This window comes from Stylophora pistillata, chromosome 14 (assembly GCF_964205215.1).
Source record: "Stylophora pistillata chromosome 14, jaStyPist1.2, whole genome shotgun sequence".
NCBI classification, from domain to species: domain Eukaryota; kingdom Metazoa; phylum Cnidaria; class Anthozoa; order Scleractinia; family Pocilloporidae; genus Stylophora; species Stylophora pistillata.
The window spans coordinates 1,697,438-1,711,468 of NC_142532.1; the positions used below are offsets into that span (position 1 = coordinate 1,697,438).

General features: G+C 39.1%; 1 protein-coding gene across 2 annotated transcripts in view; it reads right to left on the minus strand.

Moving 5' to 3' along the window:
* Positions 1-1,156: 1,156 nt before the first annotated feature.
* The window catches only part of LOC111338399 (uncharacterized), a 40,341-nt gene continuing 27,466 nt past the window's right edge, over positions 1,157-14,031 (minus strand). For both annotated transcript variants that reach the window (XM_088745418.1, XM_088745417.1), the window contains 3 exons: positions 5,754-5,852; positions 4,473-4,521; positions 1,157-4,069 (listed from right to left, as the gene is read on the minus strand). In XM_088745418.1, coding sequence (XP_088601544.1) covers positions 2,271-4,069; positions 4,473-4,521; positions 5,754-5,852 — 1,947 coding nt within the window. In that variant the 3' untranslated portion in view covers positions 1,157-2,270. The remainder of the gene's footprint in view (positions 4,070-4,472; positions 4,522-5,753; positions 5,853-14,031) is intronic.

Below are 14,031 nucleotides of genomic sequence, written 5' to 3' on the forward strand. Positions count from 1 at the left end.
TTCATGTTTTGCGTTTGTAGTTTATGTGGAGCGTCGGTCATGAATACGTTTCCGCTCGTTGCGAATGAAGTTGGTCTTGGCTTTCTTTGAGATAGCCGATTGATGGTGTACGAACACTGGCTTTTTAGCTTTTTTCGTGTAAAACTCAAAGGAGATTTTGCCGTCTTTAGAGATGGTAACTTTGAAGTCTAGTAGTGACAGTTTGTGGCCGTTAGGAGTTATATTACTTTTCATGCAGAGAAAATGTGAAAGAAAGTGTCTCACTTCAGAGTTTGGAACATTGGAAAACTGTTCCATTCGTATAGCGCTTGATAAGTCAGTCTTCGTCGCCCCCACTGGCACCGAGATTTGGGCAAAAGAACGTTGTCTTTGTGCCAAGTGTTACGATGGTGTATTTCCCTTGAGTGCGTAAAATTAATATTCCAGTTAATCAGCCCATGCATGCATTTAAATACAAAAGAAAGACGGTGTTGCCGTCGCCTTTCTGATAAAAATAGCCAATCAAGCTCATTAATTGCCTCTGTTGTGGAAGTGTTTAGCTTTGTTACGGATCAATTTAGCGGCTTTGCCTTGCAATAACTGGACTTTAGCCCATAGAGTTTTGTTGTATTTGTCTCCCCACACAATGTTCCCATAATCCAAGAGGCAAGATCATTGATTTAACGTAAAGTTCCCTGGTGTGTATTAGTGTTAAGTAAAGTTAGTAACCTCTCGATTTTCCTCCTTCGACCTGCCGTTGTAAGGTCCTCTCGTCTTAACAGACATCTCATGTGGAAAAGGCGGAAGTGAGTGGGCTCGAAACGTATCAGGGGATAGCCAATCAAAACTAAATAGAATAAGGGTCTGGAGGGTGGAGGCAATCGAACGTTTGTCCTTAGGTTAGTTCTACCGCTCCAAAAATCCTTTTGCTTTCATACTGTAGTGACGCTGTTTTGTTCCAGCTGAAGTCACCGTGATATGTTTTATGGTATATATTTGTAATATCGACTTATCTTGCTTTGTTCACTTTACCTTGTTGAATTAATTTCCACAATGCATAATGCCCCTTGCTGGCTAATTGTTTTAAAAGTAATGAAGGATTTTCGTTTTATCGTGAATTACAAATAAGGAATGTACCCTCTTAAACCCAATTAATCATAACTTTGCAAAGACAGAATATTATTAGAAAATATCATTTAATAAAATAATTTTGCATAATATGCGAACTATTACACTCGATTAGCCTTCTAAACTATTGTCTTCAGTAGACAAGTCTTGCAATTGGAAAAGGCTACAATATCTGGAGGCTTAGAACAACATTGCTCTTGTCTCATCTTACGAATAAAACATGATTTCCATTGAACAATATGGATTTAGATCAGGTTACACAACCTCTGACTGTCTAGTTGACCACATTGAAGTAACTTCTTCTCTTGAACAAGGACACTATGTGGTCTTTTGTTCTTAGACCTAAGTAAGGCTTTCGACACAGTAACTCATCAAATATTACTTAATAAGCTTCAATATTACAGAATATAGTAAAGCGAAAATAATTGGTTCCAATCTTACTTAAGCACTGCACCATCTAATCAAGTAGTCATACCCTCATTTTGAACTTATCTCATGCCTGAGCATTATTGGATGATTTTTTTGGAATAGTGTTCCGCAATTAATTAAAGACAAACCATCTCAAAGGATGTTTAGAAAAGCACTTTTACACTTTTACGGAGCTTTTTTTTTTTTTTTTAAGTTTTTCCCATTACTTTTTAAATTACAAGTTCCTTTTTATTTGTTATACTGGAGTGATTTAAGGAGCACAATATTAGTTTACCAAGACGTGCCCCTCTCCTCTCCCTCCCATGAACAGTGTCTTAGTTTAATTAGTGTAATTTTGTATTGTAAGTTTCTCTTTCTTTGGAAATTTTATCTCTTACATTATTTTTCACCTAGTATTTATTTCTGCCAAGGTTTGGAGAAACAAATAAATGAGAAATAAAAGTAAATGAACATTGGTCTCTAGACTATGGGAGCAGGCAAATTAGCATCACAGCAGCCACATAAAGGTATATTAAATCTAGGAGTGATCTTGAAAAATCTCCCAGTTAACAAAAATAGGAACCAAGCGAAATGGGTCTTGATGTTGTTGCAGTGGCTACTAATTTAAAGATTACAGTAGTTACAACATTTCCCTCCTTCATCTATGTCAGTTGTTATGACCGTTAGAGTTACTTTGGTACATGGAAATGATGCTGCCAAAAGACTTGTGTTCTTTTCCATCGTTGTGCGTAAATTCAAACATCACTCGTATAGTTAGACACTAATGTCAAATTGAAATTCTCTTCTTGTGAGATCATTTTTGTCAAGGTTTCAAGAACAATATGTAATGGTGAGGCTAAGGAATAAATCCCATATGAATGCTGCAACTCACCAAAAATGATTCCAAAACCACAGAGAGTTTCATCTTCAAATCTCTCAAAAAGCACTGCTCCAGAATCTCCTTTGGTAGTAAACCCTGGACGTGAACGGACAGAATATTGATTGTCTATGCATAGGCAATTCTTACACCAGAGATGGTCTTTCAGACCCTCTAGATCTAATTCACAGAATCCACATGAATAATTGATGATATCCTCTTCAGAAAACAAGTGTCTCAGTCCAGACAAATCAGCACACTGTGTGCAGATATTGACCTCGGTTTTCAACACATTGGCCAACTGCCTGGTTTCGTCTGTCACTTTGTATGACTCAGAGTTGGTGAACAATGATGACTTTGAGTGACAACCAGAATCAGTGAATCCAGTTGTTCGGCCACTTTTGCATAGCGGCCCAGTAGCTGCCCCTCCAGTTTGGACTACGTCACCTGGGCAGTACCCTGTTCCAATCATTTCAGCTGTCTGACTCTCGTGTAAACTAATTACTTCATCTGGTTTCAACTCAGCAACAGCAGCATCAATGTAGTATTGTTGACCATCGGTCCATGTCACATTACCAGAGACACCAGCAGTGTACCTTCCAATGACTCTGGGTGAGGTGTGGCCTTTCCTGAAGGCATTTTCATGGAAATCCACGTAGGATAGTTTCCTCTCTGTTGCCCTAGAACTCTTAAGATTCCTTTGTTTGATCTGTTTCAGCTCTTCAAATTTGGCTGACATTTCATCTAAGTCTGTATACAATGAAAATTCAAACGCTTTGTTAGGGGCGCAGAGGCTGATTGGATCAAGGATGTCCTTTACCCGTTCTCCATACTGCTGTAGGTGGTAATTCAGATAGTTCCGGTGGTCATTCCATGCAGGGTGAACAATTTCAGATTTTTCGCTGTGTTTCATGACATGATTACAAGATAGCGCATAAAAGGTTTCATTGCCTTTCACAATGGCACCCAAGGTCCCGGCTGCATACTCCTCTTTAACGCCAATACTTGCTCCCAAACGAAGAACCTCGCTTTGCTCCTGTGCTTCATTTGGTGTCCATGGGTCACCAGTTCTGAGCCACAATCCATCCACAACATCAACGGGGTACGAAGCAAAAATGGGAGGAAATGCACACTCACCATCTGGGATGTGGCCTTTACGGAGAACGTAGAGCGTAATACAAGGGGTCTTTGTCTGTTTAGAGTTTGTTATCTTTAAAGAGGGTTGCACAGCAGTGATATTACGATGCCCCGCAAGTAAATGAAGGTTTTCCTTTATTGTTTTGTTCATTTGATCAATTTGAGAATCATTTAATCTTAGCGGCGTGCCAAGTGGATATTCAAGGGACTTACCCTTTCGAATTTCGTTAGCATCTTTGTGGAGATCAAACCATTCGAGGTCCACGTCCATATCTGTGAAGGATTTTCGAGCTGTATCTTTCAATTCTTGGGGAATGCCAGACGTACCACATTGCATATACAAATGGACCTTTGTACGATCATTATCTGTGTACGTTAACACACGCTCGCATTCATGGTGATCCGCTTCAAACTCCAAAGCTGTTGCAACAATGTTCCTAATGTTATGTTTAGCGGCTGATGGTGAAGGGAAGCCATGGGCAGAGCATCTGGAGACAACTGCATCACCTTCCACTGAAGGTAGGGTCGAGTTTTTCTCCCCTAGTATAAATATATCAAAGCAAGATCAAAACCAATTTTCAACAGTATTTCAGAATAGTAACCCTTGAGACGCTGATCCATCAGAGCCAAATTGTGAGTCTTGCCCAAGAGCAAAATTGCTGTAAGCCACGATAGGAAATGGTATACCTAATTATGACATTTGTTGTATGTTATTGACCCATTACTTTAGGGGAGAAGTTTTCTTGCTACGTAAATTCAGCATCATACGATTAAGTGTATTAAAAGAACAAAAAAATGCACTCAAGTCTGTTAAAAATCAGTGTAAACTATCAGTAGTGCAAAAAAAAAAAAAAAATACAGCAACAGAAGCAAAACTGCACTGCTTGGTGGTGGAAAGATGAACAATAACCACTGAAAACTTGGTTGACACAAACGCACTTACCTAGCGAAATGCCATCTGAAAGAATTACCGTGTTGCTACTGCGACAGGACTTTATCAGAACATGTAAAATAATTTAAGAGTAGGAATCAATTACTGAGTCCGAAGAAAAATGAATATAAACATCAAAGGTATCCCATTTACATGGCTATTTTAAAAATACATGTGCGTCCTCATCCAAACATAATATAATTTGTGGTATAATTTCCGGCCACTTTATGTCATGATTCCTGTATCCCTACAAGTCACCCAATAACCATAGTTCTATCGGAGAAGTGTTAACCTGAACAAAAAGAGCCATATACTTTTGAGTGAGGTCATTAGCTTTGTGGAAAAAGTCTTGTTACATTACTTGAGTAATAAAAAATTTTAAGGTAAAATTAGGATTTAGAGTGAACCTGGCCTGAGAACGCAAGTTCAGAGTGTAAGTTCTAAGTGCGACATCTTTTCTTTTTGCATGTTTGGAGTTAATATATTTAAGTCTTTTTCACTTCTGATAATATTTATTGTTTCATTAACACTTTTCTTTGTCATTTCACTGCTATCTCGTGTCGCTTTGTGCTGCCTCCCACCCATCCCACCCCAGGGGAGGACATCCATCACACAGTAATCTCGTGCGTGGGAAATAAACGTCTCCTACCCCTAACCCTGTAGGAGACGGGACCTCCATTTGTTCGTCCCTATCCGAGAAGACTAGAATATTTCTTGATGTTATAGAAAAGTAGCATATTCTCAATTATTTTAAGACCTTGAGTGTTGGTCCGGCCGGGGCTTGAACCCTCGACCTCTCGCACAACAGTCCAGTGCTCTATCCGTTGAGCTGTTCTGGTTATCGGTTTTAATACAGTTGCCATGGTAGTTGCCATGTTCCAAGCTGAGGTCTGTAATGTCTCTGGTAAACGGGTGGGTTGCCAGCCGAAATTCAAAATGTCGGCTTAGTTTTATTTTTTACCACATTTGGCAAAAATTTTCAAAAGGATAGCTTTTCTTTGGAAACTCAAATCGCAGCACATGTTATATATATTTTTATAATACTTTAATTCGTCTTTTTTCTCACAAAAGCTGCATGTTTCCTGCACCATACTTGTGAAATGTTCCCTAGGGCCATCAGCGTGCATTCTGTAGCAAAAGAGGCCAGAACTACTCCTACCTCAAATAGATGGGCTACTTTTTTCACATTAAAGGTGACTGAGGATCCGCAAAAATGTTCTCATGCCTTCAATTATCTGACCTGGCAACTCTCACTCAACTCTTTTTGGCTGTAAAATTCACCTTTTCACTTACCAAATCAGCCATGTTAGTATCAGCTCCATTTCTAATAAGTAGCTCCACGATGCATTTGTAACCGTTTTTTACTGCTACTAAGAGTGGAGTTTGGCCAGACTAAGGAAAAAAACATCAGAAAATATACAATCAAAGCTTGACTAAACGTTAGCTTTTTTATTCGTTACGGTGGCTAATTTACTATTTTAACTCAGTTGATATAACCAATTACCTTGACTAATTTTAATCAGCAACAATAATCTAGATTCAAAGGTTGAAGTTGCCACTTGCGTCAACTTTAAAATTGTAGTGACTGTAGGAAAAGTGGATGAGAGTATAGCTACATCAGGAGCAAGGGATACTTGTGTTGTAATACAGGTGAGTCTCCCCCATCAATTTAGCCAGTGGTCTGTCAACTCGTTTGTGCCTTAAAAATCTCTGATAATTCCCCTCTCTCTACAAAGCCTCTCTATCTAGAGTATCAAGTGAATCACTGATTAACATTGTTGGGTCTCATCCTTCATTGATCATGCTTTTAGGTGTGTACATTGTTACAAGTGAGTATATACAAAGTGAAAATCAAAGCCACAAGCTTGTTGGGTCGTGTTAGAAAACTAGAGATTGATGGGAAACTATGCAAGACTCACAACCTTAAGCTAAGTTCAAGGAATCTTCAAATTTAAAGTGCTACTGAGACAAAAATCGATGTTCTTCAAAACAAATTTTGTTAGGCCGATAATTTAAGTTTCGATCCTAAACGAAAAGAAAAATACAATCCAGACATATCGTAGTGAGAAAAGTCCAAAAATTTTTTGATTAAAACTCACTAAACTTCGTCCGCCATTACTCAAACTACAACTACTGAGCCAACGATAATTTTCAGCGTCTTTCCCCATTGTGACATCATATTATTCCTTTCATCGAAGCTCTGTCGAAGTAAATAGTAAATTCAGTGGCGATCTTGATCGAAAATCGTCGCTGTTCTTTATTTTCAACGACAGTAATCTTTCTGTTTCTTCCCATGAGGGGCCCATGAATTATTGTTGTAGTGTTGAGGAGAAATATTGGATATGTTGTGCTACAAGCGACGAAGAAGTAAAGCCACGTGCAACCGAGGAAGAGGCCGTCGCTTTTGAGGAAAACATTTCAAATGAGGGAGCTAGAGCTTCAAAAGTGGCTTACTGGTGATGCAGAAGTTAATAATACAAATTTTAGAACATATGTTCTTAGTTAAGCTTTTGTAGCAGGATGAAAATATCTCTTGAAAGGCTATATTTACTGTTTTAAGGTGTCTTCCAGCAGTACTCTTCCAGCCAGATTACCCTTGTTCTTATTTCGCTGGAAGTTCAAATCTTTTCCCTTTGTCATACAATGCCTTTATGCCGGTATGCAACACTTTTCCTAGCGAAACTGCGGTATACCATGGTTTCGAAGGTCAATAGCCTGTTTAGTTCTATGAATTGTGTTATACTATATTACACATTACTATGGACTCGTGTTTGCAGCTTTCATCTTCGGAAAAAATCAGAATGCTGATAAACTTTTACAAAGGACTACTTTTTGTTATTCTCAGGGGAACAAAAGTATTTTGTCCACACTGTTACTGTCATACCCAGAAACTGTAAACTTCAGAAATACATGTACTTATGCAATTTCCTTGCAACTCAACACAACTAAACAGCAGCAATAGGTCCCGAAAGATCAAATCAAAGTTTTTCTGGCTTTCTTAGTTTCACAGTAACAACTAATTAAGCAGTGTAGTCCTTTAATTTGCATGGTTACATGGCCTACGGCAAATCTGTAGTTCACCACTTACTCTACCCCCAGATGGGGGACCCTAAAAACCGGAACAGTGGAACGATAGAATGGCGGAAAACGACCCCAAATCCTAAAACACGGAACGGCGGAAAATGACCCCCAATCCTATAACATGGAACGGCGGAAATGACCCCAATCCTAAAACACGGAACGGCGGGAAATGACCCCAAATTCTAAAACATGGAACAGCGGAAAATGGCCCCAAATTCTAAAACACGGAATGGATGTCAGGGCATGTTGCACGAATTTTGTACGACGACATTCGAGCGCTTGGCTCATTCATCCCCACGACGATAACGCACGTGACTAAAATTAAGTTTTATTAATTATTTTTCCTTTACTGATTGGTATGAATAATAATGAACCTTTATAAATGAAAGATAGCAGCGTTTTCGCGTTATAAACCTGTTTAGTTACCTTTTGTTATGCTTAATTTGCCATGAGTTTTAGTCGTGGCACAAAAAGTCACACAGGGTGTGAAAACTAACTTGTCATACCACATTACAATAAACAATGGTAACTTTGATACGTTTCCTGGTCACGTCTGCATTGATTTAATGAAACAAAAATATCTCAAACGCTTGTAAATGTGAGAACATCACAGGAACGTTTTCAGGCTTCTCAAAATATAACGACGTTCAGCCCCAGCTCCAAACTTAGACTAGCGTGAGAGCAAGCCCTCGTAAGGAGCCCTTCAATACTAGCGTTTCTTCGTGACGAATAAGTTTTGGGCCTTGAGTAACACTGGGTGAAGAGAGGTTTGCAGGGGGTCACACGGGTGGGAATTTCTCATCGCGTGAAAAGACAAAAGAAAGCTAGCAGAAGGAAGCCGTCAAGAAGAATTTGAAGAATTTCTTCGCGACCAGGTGTCGAAAACACCACCATCCTACAATTAAATTTACGGTTTACATATCAGCGAAAGAAATAAACTTTCTGGACAAAAAAGAGGCTATTTAACCTATTTGTTTAGCAGATTATTATTCATACCAATCAGTAAAAGAAAAAAAAATTAATCACTTAATTTTAGTCACGCGAGTTATCTTCGTGAGGATGAATAAGCCAAGCGCTTGAGTGTCTTTGTACAAAATTCGTGCAACACGCCCTGACATCCATTCCGTGTTTTAGAATTTGGGGTCATTTTCCGCCATTGCAAGTTTTAGGATTTGGAGTCATTTTCCGCCGTTCCGTGTTTCAGGATTGGGGATCATTTTCCGCCGTTCCATGTTTTAGAATTTGGGGTCATTTTACGCTGTTCCGTGTTCTAGGATTTGGGGTCATTTTCCGCCGTTCCGTGTTTTAGGATATGGGGTCATTTTCCGCCATTCCACAACACCACCGTTGCGGCTTTTATGGTCAGAGAAAATAAATCGTAACCGCGGTTAAATTAATATTATTAGAAGGTAATCATGTTTCTAAACATTTGGTGAAGCAGGACAATTCTAATATTTCTATTGAGTGATTCATTTGCTTATTTATTTGAACACTTGTTCATCCATTGCATTATGGGGTTACCAATAATGAATGGATGTAGTAAGAAAAACTTCAGAAGGAATACTCTCAGTCACCATTAAAAACAAATCAGTTTCTTTTGCCTTTGAATCCAGGCTGACAAGCACAAACAAAAAACATACGCATGCTACGCATGCAGGAGTTATTTTTTTGGATATGTGGGTTGAAATGGGACACTTAGTAACTGATCCTGGTGTCTGAATAATTGTTGGCAATAATAAACTGCATTGACATCATGCTTCCAGCGGTCCCTTCCACGGCCCTAATTTGAAATCGTCACGCAACGCTCTCTCGCCAACGTTGCGTGACAAGACCAAACAACGACCTGCTCGTAGGCTATAATAATGCTTACTGCCGCCTCTTCGTCAGAGACAAAACCGTAATTATTATTCTGGCGTAAAGGGCCACAATCAGTAATTCCGTTTGGTCTTTCCTGTGCAGAAAAATGCACAATAGGCGTTACGTAGCACTTTTTAATAGACGTAAAGCAATGTGGTGGAACGAGGCTGAGTTTTGGCATCGAGTGTCAGTCAGGCTTAAAATGCTGGGCCGATAACCAAGCTTGTTACAGTTTAAACTTAGCTTTCGAGCGAGCTTAAATATATTTATTTTAAAGCACAAACCTAAAACTGTAAATCACTTCAATTATTATCGTACTGACGAACACAAGAACCCTTGAAATCAGTAAAAGTTCGTTGACTGATTGTTAAATTCGATTAATTAATACGATTGTCTTCTGTAACCCTTCGCGATTGGATCTATTAAGATTAATATGGCGGACAAAACAACTATACTTTTCTAACAAAAATTTAAACTTGTGTAAGGCACTGCCACATACCTTAAATATCAATCAGTCAAAAAAACTTGCGGTCCATAAAATACCTTCAGTGATATATCGTTCCGGGGCACGAAAAACTTCAGAGGTTTATTAGATGCAAGCGGGAGAAATCCTTAGAAACAAAGTAATCGCGTTCAAAAGCAAATTTTTATCGAGCGACCCCACATCTCCTCTAGCGATTTTACTATTTCCAAATTGTCATGGATGGCATCAACTTGTTCCAAAGTCTTAATCTCCAGAACTCGCCTTGTTAACTAATGAAAAGCACTTGACAGTGATTTTGCTAAAACAGCAACGCCTTCAATTCGAACCAATTCAATTCAATCCGCTGAGCCGCAAATCCGGCCAGAATATAGGCTCCGTGTGGCCTCTTGTTCAGTAACGGATAGTCGCCTCAGAATATTCTTCCACATAATTTTTCAATGGAAACCTCTATTTTATCTCCAGCATTCATTCATTCATTCATTCTTTATTCACACTTATTCTACTAAAAAATACAACAACGAGAAAGAGAAAAGTAGAAAAAAAGAGTTCTAACTATACACGAATTTACACAAAGCAGTGGAAAGTGTGTAGTAGCCAAAGAAGCCAAGCTTTCGAGTTGGCCACTACCACAGAGCAGTTACGGATGGGTGGAAGTCAAATGTCCTTACAAGACGTCCAAACGTCTTTTTTGTCCAGCAGCCATTGGACAAAGAAGTTTTCCGGTCTCCGTTCTTCGAACAAGTGAAAATGGACTAAACGAAGAAAAAAGCATAACAACGCGGGCTTCTTAATTGATTGTTGCCTTTCTGGACTTTGCCCTGTGCGTGCGAAATACGTGATAAAATGCAGGTTGTTTACAGGGAGTTGACGCGCAATGGGGTAAAGCCCAAGGTAGCTAAAAGCGAATTTTATTGCTAGGAAACGTCTAAGCACGTGAGAGTTGCGTGAAAAATTGACTGACTGTACCATTATGTTCCTTGTGAAATATTTATCAGTGAGGCAGAATTGTGTCATAAAATATACGTTGTTTAATGGAAAATGGTATTTCATCTGAGGAAGTCTAGTCCACAATGGCTAGTAAAAAGTATACACGCAGTTGTAGCGGGAAAGTATCGTTTAAACAATATTTAACTCACAGACAACTTTCAGAAGCAGAGAAACGACACTTAATAGGGAAGTCGACGCAGAGAGTAAATATAACTTGGTGGTCTTTTCAACCTTTACAAAGAGACCAGCCACATGGCAAAAAACAAGATCATCAATCAAATATAATTTATGCAAATGCCTTATACAAGTCTTACCAGAGTCAGCAAAACTAGCCTTTCCAAAACACGATCTGGTGCTAAATTCGTGTTAGGCCTTTAGCTGACGGTGCGTGCGTTATAAGTGAAAGAGCGGTAAAAAACATGCACGTTTTAACCTGCAATTTGTAGAGAAAATTCCCTGACGACCTTTCTAATCCCGATAGATCATAGCGAAAAGTCCATATGAAGGCAACCATTACATTGGGTAGATGAACTCACAATTCTTGTAGATGTCATTCTCGCCTCGAAATTAAAAATTGAAGTCATGTATAGCTATGAAATATCCCTCAGTCGAGAAAACGAAACAAAGTAAGCGCGGGAATGCGTCAACACTTGGTAAACTTCACCTTTTCTTTAATTATTCTTCGACTTCAAAATCGCGGAATTACGGGAGCACTAGTTTAACGGCCCTCTTGTTGTATCATTCTTCGACTTCGTGAGCGCGGGACTGCGGATGCACTAGTCCAACGGCCATATCATTTTATCATTCTTCGACTTCAGGAAAGCTTGAATGCGGAACCACTTGTCTAAATGTCCTCTCTTTTAATATTATTTTTCGACATCGGGACCGCGGGAGCAATCCATTCATAACAGTCAATAGTGGCCGGGTATCCTGAAGTTGCTCCCATCAACATCTCAAGCAATATTTGATTCAAAATTTTTCTCATGTTCCACTCAGTCTCTTTTAGAACGAAGAATAACCATTATAGTACATTGATCTCAACTCCGCTGCTTCCCAACCCGACTGATACGTTTCCTTAATTCGCGAACCGCTCTCCCCGAGTCACGCGTTGATTCGCTGAAATTTGAAGACCAGTCAAATCACAAATTAGCAAGAACGCTCTGATTGGTGCGACATCGAAAAATACTACAATCTGATTGGTTTGTGATACATCAAAAAATTGCGCCAATCACATTACTTTCTGATACACCAAGACAAAAGATGCGCCAATCAGATTGCTTAGAGATACACCAAACTGCGCTGATCAGATTACACTACACCAAAATACACCAATCTATACGCTAACATAGTTATTTTTTTTTTAAAAAATTAACTCAATAAAGGCTGAAAGTTTCTAAAGAAACTGTGGTGCTGCGTCGGTGGGGGTAACAAGGTAATTTGGTTATATCAACTAAGTTGAAAATGTAAATTGGCCACTGTAACGAATAAAACATAGGCATTCTACGCATGCAGGAGTTATTCTTTTGGATATGTGGGTTGAAATGGGACACTTAGCAACTGATGCTAGTGTCTGAATAATTGTTGGTAATAATAAACTGCATTGACACCGCGCTTCCTGCAGTTTCCTCCACAGCCCTAATTTGAACTCGTCACGCAACGCTCTGTCTTCGACGTTGCGTGACGAGACCAAACAACACCCTGCTCGTAGGCTATAATAATGCTTACTGCCGCCTCTTCGTCAAAGACAAAACCGCAATTATTATTCTGACCATAAAGGGCCTCTATCAGTAATTCCGTTTAATTTTCCTGAGTAGAAAGATGCACAATAGGCGTTACGTTGCACCTATTAATTTGGCGTAAAGCAACGTGGTGGACATAGCCTGGGAACGAGGGTGAGTTTTGGCATCGAGCATCAGTCAGGCTTAAAATGCTGGGCCGATAACTAAGCTTGTTACAGTTTAAACTTATCTTTCAAGCAAACTTAAATATATTTATTTAAAGCACATACCTAATACTGTAACTCACTTCTAATGTTATCGTACTGATGAAAACAAGAACCCTTGGGAACAGTAAAAGTTCACTGTCGTATGTAACCTTTAGAGATTGGATCTATTAATAGATTAATGTTGCAAACGAAAGAACTATACTTTTCTGACAAAAAAAAAAAAGAAAAGGTTGTGGAAGTCACTGCCACAGACCTTAAATTTCAATCAGTCAAAAAACTTGCGGTCCATAAAATGCCTTCAGGGATATATCGTTCAGGGGCCAAAAAAAAAATTCAGAGGTTTGCTATTAGATGTAAGCAGGAAAAATCCTTATAAGCAAAGTCATCCCGTTCAAATGCAAATTGAGCGACCCTGCATTTCCTCTAGCAATTTTAGTATTTCCAAATTGTCATGGATGGCATCAACTTGTTCCAAAGTCTTAATCCCCATAACTCTCTATGTTAACAAACAATGAAAAGCACTAGACAGCGATTTTGCTAAAACAGCAACGCCTTCAATTCGAACCAATTCAATTCAATCCGCTGAACCGCAGATCCGGCCAGAATATAGGCTCCGTGGAGCCTCTTGTTCGGTAACAGATGGTCGCCTCAAAATATTCTTCCTTATAATTTTGCAGTGGAAAGCTCTATTTTATCTCCAACAGCCTCTGGACAAAGATGTTTTCCGGTCTCCGTTCTTCGAACAAGTGAAAATAGACTAAACGAAGAAAAGATTATCGTTTTTCAAAGCATAACAATGTGGGCTTCTTAATTGGTTGTTGCCTATCTGGACTTTGCCCTGTGCGTGCGAAATAGGTGATAAAATGCAGGTTGTTTACAAGGAATTGACACGCAATGGGGTAAAGTCCAAGGTTGCTAAAAACGAATTTCATTGGTAGAAAACGTCGAAGCACGCGAGAGTTGCGTGGAAAATTGACCGATTGTACCATTATGTTCTTTATCAAATATTTTTCGGTGAGGCGGAATTATGTCATAAAATTTACGTTGTTTACTGGAAATGGCATTTCATCTGAGAAAGTGTAGTCCATACTGGCGATTACAAAGTAAACACACATTTGTAGCGGGAAAGTGTCGTTTAAACGATATTTAATTTACTGAGAACTTTTAAAAGCAAAGAAAAGGATATTTGACATGGCAGTCGACGCAGAAAGTAACTA